Raw genomic sequence first — 17,994 nt, 5'->3', positions numbered from 1 at the left:
TGTGTGTCCCTGTGTGAAATCAATGAGCTGTGGGTAAGTGGTTGCCTTCTCTCATTTGTATTCATTATAAAGGACAATAGGGTGTTTTAATATCAAGAAGATAATTTTGTATATGGATTTCTGAAAAAAAATGCAGAGCATTTGTGTGCTTCAGTTTTGCTAGAATCAACTAATGAAGAGATTATGACAGTTTTAAAACTTGTTTTTTTGCAAGAGAGAGAGGACAAATAAAATGTGATTCAGTTGTGCATGGATACCAAAACTGAAAAATAAACTGTCACTATCAAAAAGCAGTACCTTGCAAGAGAAAGTTAGAGAGGAGATTACAAGATTTTACACAACACAGGAAGCCGTTCAGAGAAGCCTCGAACCACTAAATGGAGATGGTGTATGATGGATTGGATTGATTTGGGGGAAGAGATCAAACAGCACGGTCATCACTCTCATCGGATTAAGGATGAGGAAGGAAGGCGACTGTGCCCTGTCAAAGGAACCATCCCGGCATTTGCCTGAACCAATTTAGGGAAATCACGCAAAACCTAAATCAGGATGGCCGGACGTGGGATTGAACCCTCATCCTCCTGAATGCGAGTCCAGTGTGTTAACACTGCTCGGTGGTGTATGATGGCAAAGAAATGTAAAGGCTTTCTTTATAAACCTTTCCATGTTCTCCACATAAGACATCATTTTGCAGGGGCTGCTGGTTAATTTGTAAGAGAAAGACAAGGGAATAAAAACTCTTTTGACTCTGTTAATACCACACGCATCAAAACTGTATGCCGTTTAATCAAATCTCCAGTTGAATGAGTCCTTTATTTTTTTTTTTTTAATCCATATACAGTAACTTCAGTCTCTTCCTCATGGTTGCCTCCCCTTGGCAGTCCCCTCCCAGAGACCAGAATGGAGGACTAATCTGATATTTATCACCAAAAGAAAATATCATCATGATACTTTTTCAATTACAGGCCATATTTCCCATTGGAACGCAACAGGTATCTTTAATGCAGTGGTTTTCATTGCCTACTGCATCTTCAGGTCATTGATCATTGCTTATTCTTCCACTTTAGAGGCAAGTTTCCTACCTGAAGGGCATGGGTGAACCCTGAATCCATATACACTCCTCACTCTCTTTTGACGAGGCCATTCTCAGACAGATGGTGACTCATAATGAAAGTCATCAGCTACCGTTGCTGAAATGTGTACAATAATTTAGTCAATGGCTGGGATTGACCATGGGACACATTAATTTGAGAAAGAAATTCCTAAGAATGTATATCAACAGGGGAACAGTGTAAATACCTAAGATGTGATGTTACAGAAAATACTGACAATATAATAAATGAGGATGCTGTCTACAAGAGTGGGTGAGGAACACCATATATGAGAAACACTAACTAGAAAAAGGTACACGGCAGTTAGACATGGATTAAGATAACAGAGAATTACTTCCACGATACAGAGGAAAAATTGTAAAGGAAGACCAAGTCTGGAATAAATCCTGCAAATAACTGAGGAATTTTGATTTAAATGCTATAGTCAGATGAAGAAGTTGCCAAAGGATGGAGGAAGTAGTGGCAAATAACATAAACACTGCCCCCCCCCCCAAAAAAAAGAACACTCAGGTTTCTTACAAAAGATAGGAGCGTATAATAGACTCCTTACCTGGTGGTAAGGTACACCTCTCAGTGAGGCCCAAAACCCTTCAGCAATCAGTTGGTGAGAGACATCTGAAGCCCGAGTGAGACCAGGCAGCTGCTCCACAACACACAGTAGACCATGCAGGTGGTGCTTCTGGTGGCGGCTCTTTTGACTGCCACGACGCCTCCTCGGCACCCTGTTGGATTCACGGGGTGGCTTCCCCACTTTCCCTGTGTCTAGCACGACCCATTGCCTATTGCCTGTGCCACTGTTAGACTCTGCCAAATGGTGGACCCACTGGCGAGCATGTTGTGCCAACCTGTTTGCAGTCATGACTCTTGGACCAGACAGAACCTGAAACAGTGTCACAATCTAGAAAAATAATAAAGAATAGTACAAACATTTGCTACAACACATTATATGTAGCATACCTACACTGTGCCTTACTTAGAGCATTGCTCACTAGAACTAAATATATAGAAGCCACTTGTCATTTCAGTGTTTGAATTAAAATAATTTCTGTCATACAAAAGGAACATCTGTCCATCATCTACATCTACATCTACATCTACATTTATACTCCGCAAGCCACCCAACGGTGTGTGGCGGAGGGCACTTTACGTGCCACTGTCATTACCTCCCTTTCCTGTTCCAGTCGCGTATGGTTCGCGGGAAGAACGACTGTCTGAAAGCCTCTGTGCGCGCTCTAATCTCTCTAATTTTACATTCGTGATCTCCTCGGGAGGTATAAGTAGGGGGAAGCAATATATTCGATACCTCATCCAGAAACGCACCCTCTCGAAACCTGGCGAGCAAGCTACACCGCGATGCAGAGCGCCTCTCTTGCAGAGTCTGCCACTTGAGTTTGTTAAACATCTCCGTAACGCTATCACGGTTACCAAATAACCCTGTGACGAAACACGCCGCTCTTCTTTGGATCTTCTCTATCTCCTCTGTCAACCCGATCTGGTACGGATCCCACACTGATGAGCAATACTCAAGTATAGGTCGAACGAGTGTTTTGTAAGCCACCTCCTTTGTTGATGGACTACATTTTCTAAGGACTCTCCCAATGAATCTCAACCTGGTACCCGCCTTACCAACAATTAATTTTATATGATCATTCCACTTCAAATCGTTCCGCACGCATACTCCCAGATATTTTACAGACGTAACTGCTACCAGTGTTTGTTCCGCTATCATATAATCATACAATAAAGGATCCTTCTTTCTATGTATTCGCAATACATTACATTTGTCTATGTTAAGGGTCAGTTGCCACTCCCTGCACCAAGTGCCTATCCGCTGCAGATCTTCCTGCATTTCGCTACAATTTTCTAATGCTGCAACTTCTCTGTATACTACAGCATCATCCGCGAAAAGCCGCATGGAACTTCCGATACTATCTACTAGGTCATTTATATATATTGTGAAAAGCAATGGTCCCATAACACTCCCCTGTGGCACGCCAGACGTTACTTTAATGTCTGTAGACGTCTCTCCGTTGATAACAACATGCTGTGTTCTGTTTGCTAAAAACTCTTCAATCCAGCCACACAGCTGGTCTGATATTCCGTAGGCTCTTACTTTGTTTATCAGGCGACAGTGCGGAACTGTATCGAACGCCTTCCGGAAGTCAAGAAAAATAGCATCTACCTGGGAGCCTGTATCTAATATTTTCTGGGCCTCATGAACAAATAAAGCGAGTTGGGTCTCACACGATCGCTGTTTCCGGAATCCATGTTGATTCCTACATAGTAGATTCTGAGTTTCCAAAAACGACATGATACTCGAGCAAAACACATGTTCTAAAATTCTACAACAGATCGACGTCAGAGATATAGGTCTATAGTTTTGCGCATCTGCTCGACGACCCTTCTTGAAGACTGGGACTACCTGTGCTCTTTTCCAATCATTTGGAACCTTCTGTTCCTCTAGAGACTTGCGGTACACGGCTGTTAGAAGGGGGGCAAGTTCTTTCGCATACTCTGTGTAGAATCGAATTGGTATCCCGTCAGGTCCAGTGGACTTTCCTCTGTTGAGTGATTCCAGTTGCTTTTCTATTCCTTGGACACTTATTTCGATGTCAGCCATTTTTTCGTTTGTGCGAGGATTTAGAGAAGGAACTGCAGTGCAGTCTTCCTCTGTGAAACAGCTTTGGAAAAAGGTGTTTAGTATTTCAGCTTTACGCGTGTCATCCTCTGTTTCAATGCCATCATCATCCCGGAGTGTCTGGACATGATGTTTCGAGCCACTTACTGATTTAACGTAAGACCAGAACTTCCTAGGATTTTCTGTCAAGGCGGTACCTAGTATTTTACTTTCGAATTCACTGAACGCTTCACGCATAGCCCTCCTTACGCTAACTTTGACATCATTTAGCTTCTGTTTGTCTGAGAGGTTTTGGCTGCGTTTAAACTTGGAGTGAAGCTCTCTTTGCTTTCGCAGTAGTTTCCTAACTTTGTTGTTGTACCACGGTGGGTTTTTCCCGTCCCTCACAGTTTTACTCGGCACGTACCTGTCTAAAACGCATTTTACGATTGCCTTGAAGTTTTTCCATAAACACTCAACATTGTCAGTGTCGGAACAGAAATTTTCGTTTTGATCTGTTAGGTAGTCTGAAATCTGCCTTCTATTACTCTTGCTAAACAGATAAACCTTCCTCCCTTTTTTTATATTCCTATTAACTTCCATATTCAGGGATGCTGCAACGGCCTTATGATCACTGATTCCCTGTTCTGCACTTACAGAGTCGAAAAGTTCGGGTCTGTTTGTTATCAGTAGGTCCAAAATGTTATCTCCACGAGTCGGTTCTCTGTTTAATTGCTCGAGGTAATTTTCGGATAGTGCACTCAGTATAATGTCACTCGATGCTCTGTCCCTACCACCCGTCCTAAACATCTGAGTGTCCCAGTCTATATCTGGTAAATTGAAATCTCCACCTAAGACCATAACATGCTGAGAAAATTTATGTGAAATGTATTCCAGATTTTCTCTCAGTTGTTCTGCCACTAATGCTGCTGAGTCGGGGGGTCGGTAAAAGGAGCCAATTATTAACCTAGCTCGGTTGTTGAGTGTAACCTCCACCCATAATAATTCACAGGAACTATCCACTTCTACTACACTACAGGATAAACTACTACTAACAGCGACGAACACTCCACCACCGGTTGCATGCAATCTATCCTTTCTAAACACCATCTGTGCCTTTGTAAAAATTTCGGCAGAATTTATCTCTGGCTTCAGCCAGCTTTCTGTACCTATAACGATTTCAGCTTCGGTTCTTTCTATCAGCGCTTGAAGTTCCGGTACTTTACCAATGCAGCTTCGACAGTTTACAATTACAATACCGATTGCTGCTTGGTCCCCGCATGTCCTGACTTTGCCCCGCACCCGTTGAGGCTGTTGCCCTTTCTGCACTTGCCCGAGGCCATCTAACCTAAAAAACCGCCCAGCCCACGCCACACAACCCCTGCTACCCGTGTAGCCGCTTGTTGCGTGTAGTGGACTCCTGACCTATCCAGCGGAACCCGAAACCCCACCACCCTATGGCGCAAGTCGAGGAATCTGCAGCCCACACGGTCGCAGAACCGTCTCAGCCTCTGATTCAGACCCTCCACTCGGCTCTGTACCAAAGGTCCGCAGTCAGTCCTGTCGACGATGCTGCAGATGGTGAGCTCTGCTTTCATCCCGCTAGCGAGACTGGCAGTCTTCACCAAATCAGATAGCCGCCGGAAGCCAGAGAGGATTTCCTCCGATCCATAGCGACACACATCATTGGTGCCGACATGAGCGACCACCTGCAGATGGGTGCACCCTGTACCCTTCATGGCATCCGGAAGGACCCTTTCCACATCTGGAATGACTCCCCCCGGTATGCACTTTGGTTTTCTTCCCCTCCCTTGCTGCCATATCCCTAAGGGGCCCCATTACGCGCCTGACGTTGGAGCTCCCAACTACCAGTAAGCCCACCCTCTGCGACTGCCCGGATCTTGCAGACTGAGGGGCAACCTCTGGAACAGGACAAGCAGCCATGTCAGGCCGAAGATCAGTATCAGCCTGAGACAGAGCCTGAAACCGGTTCGTCAGACAAATTGGAGAGGCCTTCCGTTCAGCCCTCCGGAATGTCTTTCGCCCCCTGCCACACCTTGAGACGACCTTCCACTCTACCACAGGTGAGGGATCAGCCTCAATGCGGGCAGTATCCCGGGCAACCACAGTCGTAGTCCGATCGGGGGATGCGTGGGACGAGCTGGCTGTCCCCGACAAACCCCCATCCGGACCCCCACAGTGATTCCCATTGGCAACAGCTTCAAGCTGTGTGACCGAAGCCAACACTGCCTGAAGCTGGGAGCGAAGGGGTGCCAACTCAGCCTGCATCCGAACACAGCAGTTGCAGTCCCTATCCATGCTAAAAACTGTTGTGCAAAGAACGTCTGAACTAATCTATAGAGAGCGCAAACAAAACAACACAAAATTTAAACGGTTATTAAAATACAAGATTGCTTAGTAAATGCAGTAATGCTGGTACTTGCGTACTGCTGACACACTGCTCGGCGGCGGAAGGAGACTACGCGATTTTACACTATTCGGGTACTAAAACGCGATGCTACAACTCTCAAATACTATAATACGCCCGAAATTTATGAATTAAACAATGCAAGTACCAAAAACACGCAAAGAAATTAAGAATTAAACTATGTAACAAATGAGTGAGCTAGGAGTATACGACTTGCTGCTGCAGCTGCTTATCCAACGGCGGCAGGGAGCACACTGACTGACCAACCGACACTGGCCGTTCAAAACAAAAACAGATGACAGACGACTACGCGAATTTACACTATTCAGGTACTAAAACGCGATGCTACAACTCTCAAATACTATAATACGCCCGAAATTTATGAATTAAACAATGCAAGTACCAAAAACACGCAAAGAAATTAAGAATTAAACTATGTAAGAAATGAGTTAGCTAGGAGTATACGACTTGCTGCTGCAGCTGCTTATCCAACGGCGGCAGGGAGCACACTGACTGTGACCAAACGACACTGGCCGTTCAAAACAAAAACAGATGACAGACGACTACGCGAATTTACACTATTCAGGTACTAAAACGCGATGCTACAACTCTCAAATACTATAATACGCCCGAAATTTATGAATTAAACAATGCAAGTACCAAAAACACGCAAAGAAATTAAGAATTAAACTATGTAAGAAATGAGTTAGCTAGGAGTATACGACTTGCTGCTGCAGCTGATTATCCAACGGCAGCAGGGAGCACACTGACTGACCAACCGACACTGGCCGTTCAAAACAAAAACAGATGACAGACGACTACGCGAATTTACACTATTCGGGTACTAAAACGCGATGCTACAACTCTCAAATACTATAATACGCCCGAAATTTATGAATTAAACAATGCAAGTACCAAAAACACGCAAAGAAATTAAGAATTAAACTATGTAAGAAATGAGTTAGCTAGGAGTATACAACTTGCTGCTGCAGCTGCTTATCCAACGGCGGCAGGGAGCATATACTAGTGAAGCAGTAACAACAGGACAAAGATTTCTGATGTAAAGTAATGCAGGTTATGTATTTTATATTTTTAGTTTTAAGTTGAATGCTGAGAGCAAAGTACTGATATCTGCCTGTTATTTTGATTTTTTATGAAATTAGTGATATGCAGCACCAGCACAGTCTGGTGCCGTTAACTTAACCGAGTGGTGACATCAGACATAGCAGTTTGGGATGTTGAGACAGAGGCTGCGCACATGGATAATGATGCCTATCAACTACTGTATACAGCTATGGTGGACCAATTTCTCTAAGCCTTCTATGCAGAGATGAATCATTATATAACATTAATACTTGTTTCACAGATCATGACTACAACATTTTAAAATGATACGGAGGTGTCAGTTTAACATAAGATTTCTTTACATGGCATGATTAAAATCTTTTCCTTTTTTTTACAGTTACTCTGTTGTATCTAAAAATTCATCTATTGAGTGGAAGGAGTTGTCGTTCAGAAATTATTTTAGTTTGTTTTTAAGTGCTGATTAGCTGTCTATCTGACATTTAATGCTTAACTGACCGACCAAAGATTTTTGTGGGAACATATTTCACCCCTTTCTGTGACGAAGTCGGGTTTAACCCTGAAGAGTGAAGATCATCATTTCTTCTAGTGTCGTAGCTATGCACTTTGCTATTATTTTTGAATTGAGATGGGTTATTGATAATAAATTTCATAAGTGAATATATGTATTGTGAGGGCACTGTGAATATCCCTAGTTCCTTAAATAAAAGTCTGCAAGATGATCTTGAGTGGGCTCCAGCTGTTATTCTGTTTACATACTTTTGTGCAATGAACACTTTTTCTCTTAATGATGAATTACCCCAAAATGGATAACTTCTGATGTTTATCATCTTTGGTTGCTTGGTGACACTATTGTTTACAGAGAGAGGGGGGGGGGGGGAGAGAGAGAGAGAGAGAGAGAGAGAGAGAGAGAGGGGGGGGGGGGATGAGACACAGAGGGGAGGGGGGGTGGAGGAAGAGAGAGTTTGTGTTATCTTTCTGAACCTGCTCTGAAAAGCGATGTTTTAAATTCCCATGCACAACACTTAATTGCTGCAGTTTCACCCTGAAAACGACAGTGCTCCTGTCAAAATATCAGCAAATGTCAATTATGTTACCCAGCTGCATTCCTATATGTTATTTGAAAATAATAATAGAAGTTGATGAAATGAATTACTTTTGTGCCACAGTTGGGACTTGAACCCAGGTCTCTTTGCTAACTAGGCAGATGTGCTAGCTGTTACACCACCACAGCAATATAGCTAACACAGCACCATAGACTACCCTAGTCCAAAGCTCTCCCTAACACGAACTTCAGTTCACATCTGCAGCTTATTTTCCCCTCCTTAGGTCATGACCCTGAAATAACTAATAATTGAATAAGAAGATTGGAGTGAGTTTCCAGAACGAATCTTCTGCTCTTTTGCAAATTGTGTACCATTTTAAAACTTCCTGTTAGGTTAAAACTACATGATAAAATTCCTCGAAGTGTTACAACTTCTTGACAGGTTAAAACTACTTGTTACGTTAAAACTTCTTGATGGGTTAAAACTTCTCAACAGATTAAAACTTCTTGACAAGTGACAACTTCTCAACATGTTAAAACCGTGTGCTGTAAGGAGGTTTTTTAAAGTTCATTTCCTTTTTCAGAGCCATGTGTTTCTTTTCTGGAAGCTCAAGGACAAAATGTAAGATTCTAAAAATTGAAACTTTGGCATGACATCTGATTACACTGATTTGTCATATAACTTTTTTTAATCAGCATCTACCCCTTCACAAACATAAATTTAAAATAAAATATCATTTACTTTCTGGAACAACAACATTACTTATATGAAAGTATATGAACACTGAAGAAAAATATTTTTACTACTTTACCTGCTGTTGTGGTTTAGATTTTCTCCACAAAGCTCTGTTATAGTTGTTAATTGGAATGCTTGCTATTTTCAGCTGATGATTCTTCCCCTGAGGTGACATACCAGAGATTACATAAAAGTCATCCTGAGAATGGATTGAGCCAGGATAAGATGAAAATTCTATCACTTGGCCAGGTACTACATCAGATACTTCATCAGGTGCCTCATGATAATTTAATTCATATCGCTTAAGAAGTCGTAGCATTGATTGGTACCTAAAAAACAACAACAGAAAAAACTGTCAACTCTTTACAGTGCAAGGTGTCTATAATGTTGAAGCTATATGCAGATGTGGTAGTGGGTTGAGGTACTGTGACAGTTCACAACAAAAAATTATTATATTATAACCTTATGCAGCTGAGTCTCTCTGCAAGACAGAACTGTGGAGATGGAACAAAGTATATAGAGACACTGTTATAAATCATTGTGTAAGCCATTGTATAAATACTGACAAAAACATTATTAATGTAAAATGGAAGAGGTCTGCAAGAAATGGGAAAAAGAGGAAAAAATATTGTGACAGTAACGGAATGTTTTGTATAAAATATAAAAATCAAAGACACCAAATTGAAATAAAGAGGTTATATGCTCAAAAGTGTATCAAAAAGAATAAATAGTCAAAAGAAAAAGCAAACAGGATACAAGAGAGAAGCAAAAAAAATATTCTGTTTCCTTAACCTGTTATCAAATGCTTACACATGAAGTACACATAATTCTAAACTTATCACAGCTTAATTGCAGTTTATTTTACTAATTTACTAAGTTCAAATTGGTTGTCATGAGCACAAACAGCACTAAGTAGTGTAGTGGCATATATATTACATTTCTATGCAGTTCTTTATTGACTAAAGAAGGGAATGGAATAAATATGGATTGCACAGGAGCCAAAGAGAAATGACTCAAGGAGAAATATGAAGAAATTGAAAAAGAAATGGTAGTTGGAAGGAATGATTCAGCATATAGAAAAGTTAAAACAAACTTCAGTGAAATTACATGGCGTATTCACACTAATGTGACCACTGGCTATGTTCAGCATCAATGTGCAATAACCACTAACAGACAGCAAGTTATAGCACTAGCAGTGGATTGCATGTAAAGCATGTTGGAGGGTACTCATAACAGTGCAGCTGTCATAATGCGGAAATAGAGCACTTTATCTGACATCCAAAAGGGGATGAACATTGACTTTCAGGCCAAGGGTGTTAGTATTTCCAAACCAGCTAATTTTGTAAACTTTTCACATGCTGCTGTGGTTGAATTGTACCATGCGGAGCAAAATGGCACAATCCAAAACTGGCACCGAGGCAACTGTAGTGCACAAACTGTAGAGTAGGACATAGATGACAGGGCTGAATGACAGTTGCAGAGATGTATACAGGCAAATACACACATCAAAAAAAGTTTTGCATCGCCCCGGTTCCCAGAACTACTGAAGATAGACGTTGACTGTGGATATTTTATCACAGACACAGTCCCTTTGACTGTTCAGAGGTGTCACTCAACCCGCCCAAACATGTAAACAACCATGCATGAGCAGCGCCTATTAGACAGAGGGGGTCCGACAGCCAATCAGTTCCAGTCATTCCACCAGCAAGGAGATACACAGCTCATGTTGTCTGTAATTCAGCCATACCTAGACGGACAAGACCACAGTTCGATCACATTCACATTGTTACTTTGTGCCAGGATGGGCTCTCAACAAGGGAAGTGTGAACCAAAGCGATGTTGTTCAGACATGGAGAAGATACAGAGAGACAGGAACTGTCGATGACATGCCTCGCTCAGGCCACCGAAAGGCTACTACTGCAGTGGATGACCGCTACCTACAGATTATAGCTCAGAGGAACCCTGACAGCATTGCCACTATGTTGAATAATGCTTTTCATGCAGCCACAGGACGTGTTACAACTCAAACTGTGCACAATAGGCTGAATGATGCGCAACTTCACTCCCGACGTCCATGCCAATGTCCACCTTTGCAACCATGCCACCATGCAGGATGATACAGATGAGCCCAACAACATGCCGAATGGGTCGTTAAGTATTGGCATCCAGTTATCTTCACCAATTAGTGTTGCATATGCCTTAACCAGACAACTGCTGGAGACGTGTTTGGAGGCAATCCGGTCAGGCTGAACACCTTAGACACACTATCCAGTAAGTGCAGCAAGGTGGAGGTTCCCTGATGTTTTGGGGTGGTATTATGTGTGGCCAACGTACACAGCTGGTGGTCATGGAAGGCACCGTATCAGCTGTACAGTACATGAATGCCATCCTCCGACCAAGAGTTCAACCATGTTGACAGCATATTGGTGAGGCATACGTCTTCATGGACAACAATTCGGGGCCCCATCATGCACATCTTGTGAATAACTTCCTTCAGGTTAATGCCATCACTTGACTTGAGTGGCCAGCAAGTTCTCCAGACATGAACTCTATCGAACATGCCTGGGATAGATTGAAAAGAGCTGGATGCTTGGGCCTAATGCCGACACAGCCAGTTCACATGGATTAAGGAGACATAGTTGCTGATATGGCTATCGGAGTGCTGTTCACACATGTGCTCCCATGCCGAAATTGCTCCCACTATGCTGGATTGCCTATGATTCTCAAGTGTTAATTTTACCTTTTGGTGCCTCTGTGTGAGATTATCTGAGGGCCATATTGAACTTACTTTAAAATTCATTTTGATTGAAACGTGGTCAATGTCTGCTTATCTTGTCATTTGGAACTGAAATTAATTGTGTAATATGTTCTAGGCCTCCACATGTATTACTGATCATTGTTGTTGAAGCTGAGTCTTATTTTTACTGGAAGCTGTTGCTTCTGTGATTGGTGTAATGACTACAATGTTACCTATGACCTTGGTAAGCAAATACTAGCAGCCCAGTGAACTTTGGCTCATTTGCATAATTAAGTTCCATAACTTTGGCGAGATTTTGGCCCTTTCAAAAAACAATTAATATTTATTCTTCTAAATACAATTACTATTGTAGTTGTTTGGGTGTTAGCCCTCAAGATTTGCCTGTTACCTTTTAAGTCACTTAAGTTAATGACCTGTGATTTCTTGGTTATTACATTATCTTGTTGTGATATTTTATTTTATTGTAAGATTAACCAGTTAATTCTCTTAGTAACTCTTATTGTAATATTCTTGTTGTAATACAAAAGTTTTGGTTGGGCATGGGACCATGCTCATGTTGAATTTCTTGTCTTAGTTTCAGCATTTTCATATGTTCTATGATAATCATGTATGAATTATATGTCAGCTTTTTGCTCTTGGCTTTCTGAGCTGTTCATACTGTTTGGAGATGCTGCCCAGGGGTGTTATCTGTAACCCACAATTCATCAGGCATAGCCTGTCCCCATCAGCTGTGTATGTGCATGCCAGCAGTGCACTGTTTCCCATTTCACCATAGCCTCTGAGACATTGCGGCCTCCTGGCTTGATGTGGCATCCCTCATAAGTTGAATTTCTATCTTGTAGCTATCAGGTATTAATTTAATTACAAGTGCCCATTATTCTTAACCATCTTACTCAGACCTGGCCAGCCGTACCTGCCCCTTCCATGCTTTCCCTGTCTGAAATTTGGTTTTAACATAATGGTTTTTAATATTGGTGTAATACTCAATTTGTTAAATGGTATTTTATTATTTTTCTATGTAGTGCCTTGATTATTATCTCTGATTGATCATATATTGGATATTTGTGTTGGCAGTTGTATCTGTGATCGTTGCATAAAATATCAGTACTTAACAGGCCTCAGCTTGTCGGATACCAGAGTTGTGTAATTTTATGTTATTACATTTCTTGTAAGTTATATTCAGTAATGTCAAGCGCCCTCTTTGGCCAGCCAAATGTTGGAATTGTTATCTTTAGCATCGTTGCTGTCACTGTTTGCCCAGCATCAAGCATATTTTTGGATTATATTTGATTGTACTACATGCTTGTTAGTCCTTCCTAAGTTAGTGCATTTTATTCATTTAAATTAAATAATTAATCATCAATTGGTTTAACTGAAGAAATTTTGGAGTAACTGCCTGAATCATTTATTTTTATTAGTGTTTTTGGTATCTGTGTAATAAAGGACTGTTGGACTTTCGTAAAGTAACAAATGACTTGTGATAAATGGCTTGCATCTTTTTCGTGCCTGTTTAGTTGTTTCCTTATTCTGGGGCATCCACTGACATTTCAGGTCCAAAGCCAGGATTATTGTTCAAAATGTTTTCAAACTTTTCTTTATGTTTTATTGGGAATACCTCTGGCAATGAGAAGTTCACTAAACTAATTTTATTAATTATCTGAATAGGTTCATTCAGTGCCAAACCTTGACTTTCAAGCTTTTTAATACTCACAAGTACATGGGAATAATGAGTACTAATCACAATATTTTTTGTTTAAATACTGGAATCATTTAATACTTCCTTGCACTGACAAACTACAAATCCTCTGCACTATTGGAGTCATTCACTATGCCTCTGATGGCCTCAAAATGTTCACTGGAAAACAACCCGGCTTTGACACAAATTCCCCAACAAGTTACCACTGGTTCAAGAGGTAAAGGCACATTTCATAGGTTTTCTTTGTAGGACTTGATGTGAGCAGGAATTTTAAGAATTGCTTTCTTTGCGGATGAAATCAATTTATTTATATTCCCAAATATTGACTGTGCTTTTCAGCAAGGCAGTATACTCTGCTAGAAAAGCACATCACATGAATCAAATTGGGATAAAATACTTGGAGGGCTTTTTTTGCTTTGATTATATAGGCATCAGCATCTGAGAGAAACACAAACATCCTTTCGTCTGCAGAAAATTCTGGAAATATTATTCTAATACCCTCATTCATGAATCTGGCGATCATAGAATGATTTTTCTTTTCAAATTCTTTGCATGCCACTAAATAGGAAGAAGAAGGCTCTTGTTTTAATGCACCAATAATTAAATTTCCAATGTAACAGCCCCAAGTGTTGGCAGTTTTGTCAACTGAAATCCAAAAAATGTTGTCCTTGAGTTCATTGCGAATTTTTTCCTGAACGTGTGGATAAGTTGTTGGTTTGTAATTTTATTGCAATGCTGATTCATCAGATATATTTTGATTTAAGCAATATTTGCAAAGGGAACCTTTGAGGATATGGTTTGTAAGTCTGTCAACAGGAATATTGCCTGCAATGAATGCCTCACTTAGATCCATGTCATAGCGATGCTACTTGCTGCTGTCAAAAAAAAATTTTTATGGGTCTTTCTTTTGCATTCCTTTAATATAAAGACTTGTCTTGATATGCTAGTCTATTTGCATGACACATTTTTCTCACAAACTCCACAATATAAACCATTTCCACCATGTGTAAATGTTCCAGGATAGTCAGCTATCCACGAAACGAACATTTCTTTTTCCAGGCAGCATGGTGCACAACACATTACACACTACACATAAACACATTAAACTTCATACAAATAGAAAGAAAGCTAAATTGAAACAGTGGATGTGTGACTAACAACTTGTGTAATTTAATTGTTAGTGATGTTTATAGTATGACAGAGGAGGGAATTAAGTGGGGCTGCAGGCAGCAGGTGCATTGGCTCTGCCTGCCTGATCCTGTCCAGTAATCAGCTGACTAGCCAGCAGTTTCTCAGTTAGCGATCGCACACAGTTGCAGATCACGCTTACTCTGTGAGATATCAAACCAAGATGAGGCTAAATTTTTAAAATGTTATTAACATAAAGCAAAAATATGCAGCATCACTAGTTTTCAGTTCAAATATGCAATAACCAGTGTAAGGGAGCCGAACATGCAAATACATATGCAACATGCAAATGCATATAATCGAGTCTGTGGTAAATACAAATCATAATTGAAGATTGTTTCGTGTGCTGTAAAATAGCTCTTAATAGGACTATTTTATTGGAAATATATGACAAAATAATCCATAAAAATAACTCATAAGTTCTTACATTCCTCCAGCATTGTGAGCCATGAAAATTTCTTGAGTATCATGCAAATGTTTCACAAGAATGGATGAGAAATTTGCAGCAGTGAAGAGCCCCAATGAAGGTTCAAGAGTACTGGAGTGTCTCCTTTCCAGATCAATAATGTCAGTTACTGCATTCATCCAACTGTAACACAAAGTTTGGTACTGAATTTCAGTTCTCTGAACTGGAGAGGACCAGCTACAAGAGCATAAAATACCTTCTCATTTATATTTCTTGAACTTACTAACACAGAAACTGAAGAAAAAAATAATGTGGTTTCATTTCTACTGATATTTAGCAATTATTTCTGTATCTTACATGAAGTCCAAGTGCGGAATATCCAATTCCAGCCTGCTTCTTTCTACTCCTTGCCTCCATCCAACTTCAAGGCCATCTAGTTGCAAGTAGAACAAATGTACCTGAAAATATTGAGTAATAAGCACGTATTCCAGAAACATTAGATAAGTAATAGCAGTGTAAGCTAAATTTGATTAACTGTAAATTTACTCATTGAGTTGGAGGTTTCACAGACTTGTGATTACTTTAGATACGTCTTGTGAGGACAGACTGTTCCACAAACAGTAGAAATTTCCAATTACTTTGAAAAGTGCATAATATCAACAAATGCTGCAAATAAAGTACCACATCCACCACAAACAGAAAAATTGATAATCATGAACATGAAATCTACTGTAGAAGAGAAGTTTTGAACAAGGTTCATCCTTTCTTAACAAGAGGCTGTGACTGACAATCTTCTTCATATCAATATTATCATGAATCTGTGGTTTTGCCTTGTTTCTTTTCCTACTTATCTTTCAGTGAACACACTGTGTATTTCAAGGCAGACACTTCAATAAAAAGGGAATGGGGTTTCTCATAGTACTAAGAAGCTGTTTATTATGACACTTTTTTCCCCTCAAGTTGTGTTCTTACATAGTTATATGCTTCATCACAATTAATTAAACCATTTGGTATGGACAAAAGACAAGCAGTTTATAATAGATTTAAATTGAGATGCATTGATTTCTGACAAAAAAGGAGATAGAAAATGAGATAGCTGCTACTAATTTGTGTACATATGAAAAACATTCAATTAGTGGTAGTCGCCTTCAGAGTAGAACTCATTTGAATCTTCTGATGTCTGCTTTCCTTCATTTCACTGCTCAAAATGCTCTCTCATATTTTTTTCTGTGAGGTTCCACAGGAACGTCACCATTTTAGTCATCCAGGGCAGTGCAAGAACACATTTGTAATAAACTGTTTACCCAGTGCCACTGGGTTGATCAATTTTAATGCAACTTGTCATGGCACAAGAACATAATTAAAACAGCCAGAACAGAATTGATCTCCAAAGTCCTTATTGGAGCCAGCTGCAGCAACCAGGATCTAGATATTGTGAATGGTCTTCTGTATGGTCATGCAGGCTGATCCTTATATTCTGGTTGTGTCATTACATCATCTTCACTGTGATGAGCACCAAAGTTAACCCCTCCCATCAAAGCTTAACAACCATCAAATGGATCTTCAGTTTCCTGGAATCTCCCATCGTCAATCTGCACCTATGAAATGTAATAGCGTTTCATACAGAGAACATGGGTGATGTGTCTGTGCTCTTTGCCTTCTTCATGATGGGTCATAATTCTCAACTTCATATGTGATGTCAAACAAGCGATGACTGATGTGATGTGTGCCAAAGTAGTGCTTTGGCAACTTTCTGATAGTCCCACTTTATGTACAGGCACAAAAATTCAAACCAAGTCTCCCAGCCTGTATCTCACTGGCCAGTTCATAGCATATAGTGCTCTCAGCCTTCCTCCCAGGCTTCCAGGGTCTGTAGTGAAAGAGCTACCTTGCTTCTTCCATCTTACAGATTAGGTGTTTCATTTAGTCATCTACAGTGTATTCCATATCATTTTGGCCTCAGAATCATAGAGCAGAAAGAACAGTGTGAAGCCTGCAGTGTCTTGCTTTGCTGTGTTGTATGCGAATGTCACAACAGGCAGTATAGTATCCCAATCTTCTGTTTGAGACCAGTGTACATCAAGAGCATATCTGCCAACATTTTAGGCGGTTGTCATCCTGTGGGAGATGTCACAACGCGAATGTGAGGCACATAGTAGTTGAGGTAGTCGGTGCAGACTATTATCCATCAATTCCCATTTGTGGACTTTGGAAACCTCTCCAAGAGGTCAACACCATTTCAGTCGAATAGCATTGTTGCATTGGGGGAGTGGGGGGGGGGGGGGGGATATATGATGTCTCAGAGGTAGTTGCAATAATCCATTATTCTGTCATTGGCATTCATTACAGTGGCTGACCTAGTGTCTAATAGATCAGTAGAGATGCGGCCACTGATACCTGTTTTCACTGATCAGGTGACCAGATATTGGAGTGTTGTGGAAATACATCGGGATTGCTGGCTGCAGGTGAGCTGGGATAACAGGCAACCATTTCCACCCCACCGGATCGTATACAATGTCCCATTTATTAACTATAATCCTCCTTTGGTTGTTTCCTCATTCTTAACGGCTTCTACAGTTTTAAGCAATGCTAGATCTTCCCTGTGTCCAACAGCAGTGTCATTTAATGAAGCAATTTCAGATTTCATTCATGCTGCTGTGTTCTGTCAAAGGATTCCTTGAAAGGCTGTCAGTGTATTTGTGTTTTCATCCATTTTTGTAGACCACTGTGACATCATACTGCTGAAGCCTCAGTGCCTGTCTCATCAGTTAATACCACATACCCTTCAGGCTAATCAGCTAGCATAGAAAATCGTGATCCATCAAAACAATGAATGGGTTGACAAATAAACACAGCCACAACTTTTTGATTTCCCTAACAACTGCAAGGCACACTTTCTTGGTAGTAGAGTAGTTCTTCTTGGAA

The 17,994-nt window shown here is 40.6% G+C and overlaps 1 protein-coding gene across 2 annotated transcripts in view; it reads right to left on the bottom strand.

Moving 5' to 3' along the window:
- LOC126167576 (putative phospholipase B-like lamina ancestor) overlaps positions 1 to 17,994 on the bottom strand; it is a 141,701-nt gene that overhangs the window by 1,389 nt on the left and 122,318 nt on the right. For both annotated transcript variants that reach the window (XM_049920487.1, XM_049920488.1), the window contains 4 exons: positions 15,427 to 15,527; positions 15,091 to 15,252; positions 9,098 to 9,350; positions 1,663 to 1,992 (listed from right to left, as the gene is read on the bottom strand). In XM_049920487.1, the coding sequence (XP_049776444.1) occupies positions 1,663 to 1,992; positions 9,098 to 9,350; positions 15,091 to 15,252; positions 15,427 to 15,527 (846 nt within the window). The remainder of the gene's footprint in view (positions 1 to 1,662; positions 1,993 to 9,097; positions 9,351 to 15,090; positions 15,253 to 15,426; positions 15,528 to 17,994) is intronic.

The sequence above is a fragment of the Schistocerca cancellata genome, chromosome 1 (genome assembly GCF_023864275.1).
Source record: "Schistocerca cancellata isolate TAMUIC-IGC-003103 chromosome 1, iqSchCanc2.1, whole genome shotgun sequence".
NCBI classification, from domain to species: Eukaryota; Metazoa; Arthropoda; class Insecta; order Orthoptera; family Acrididae; genus Schistocerca; species Schistocerca cancellata.
The sequence above is the reverse complement of the archived record's forward strand: the minus strand, read 5'-3'. Positions and strand labels throughout refer to the sequence as shown.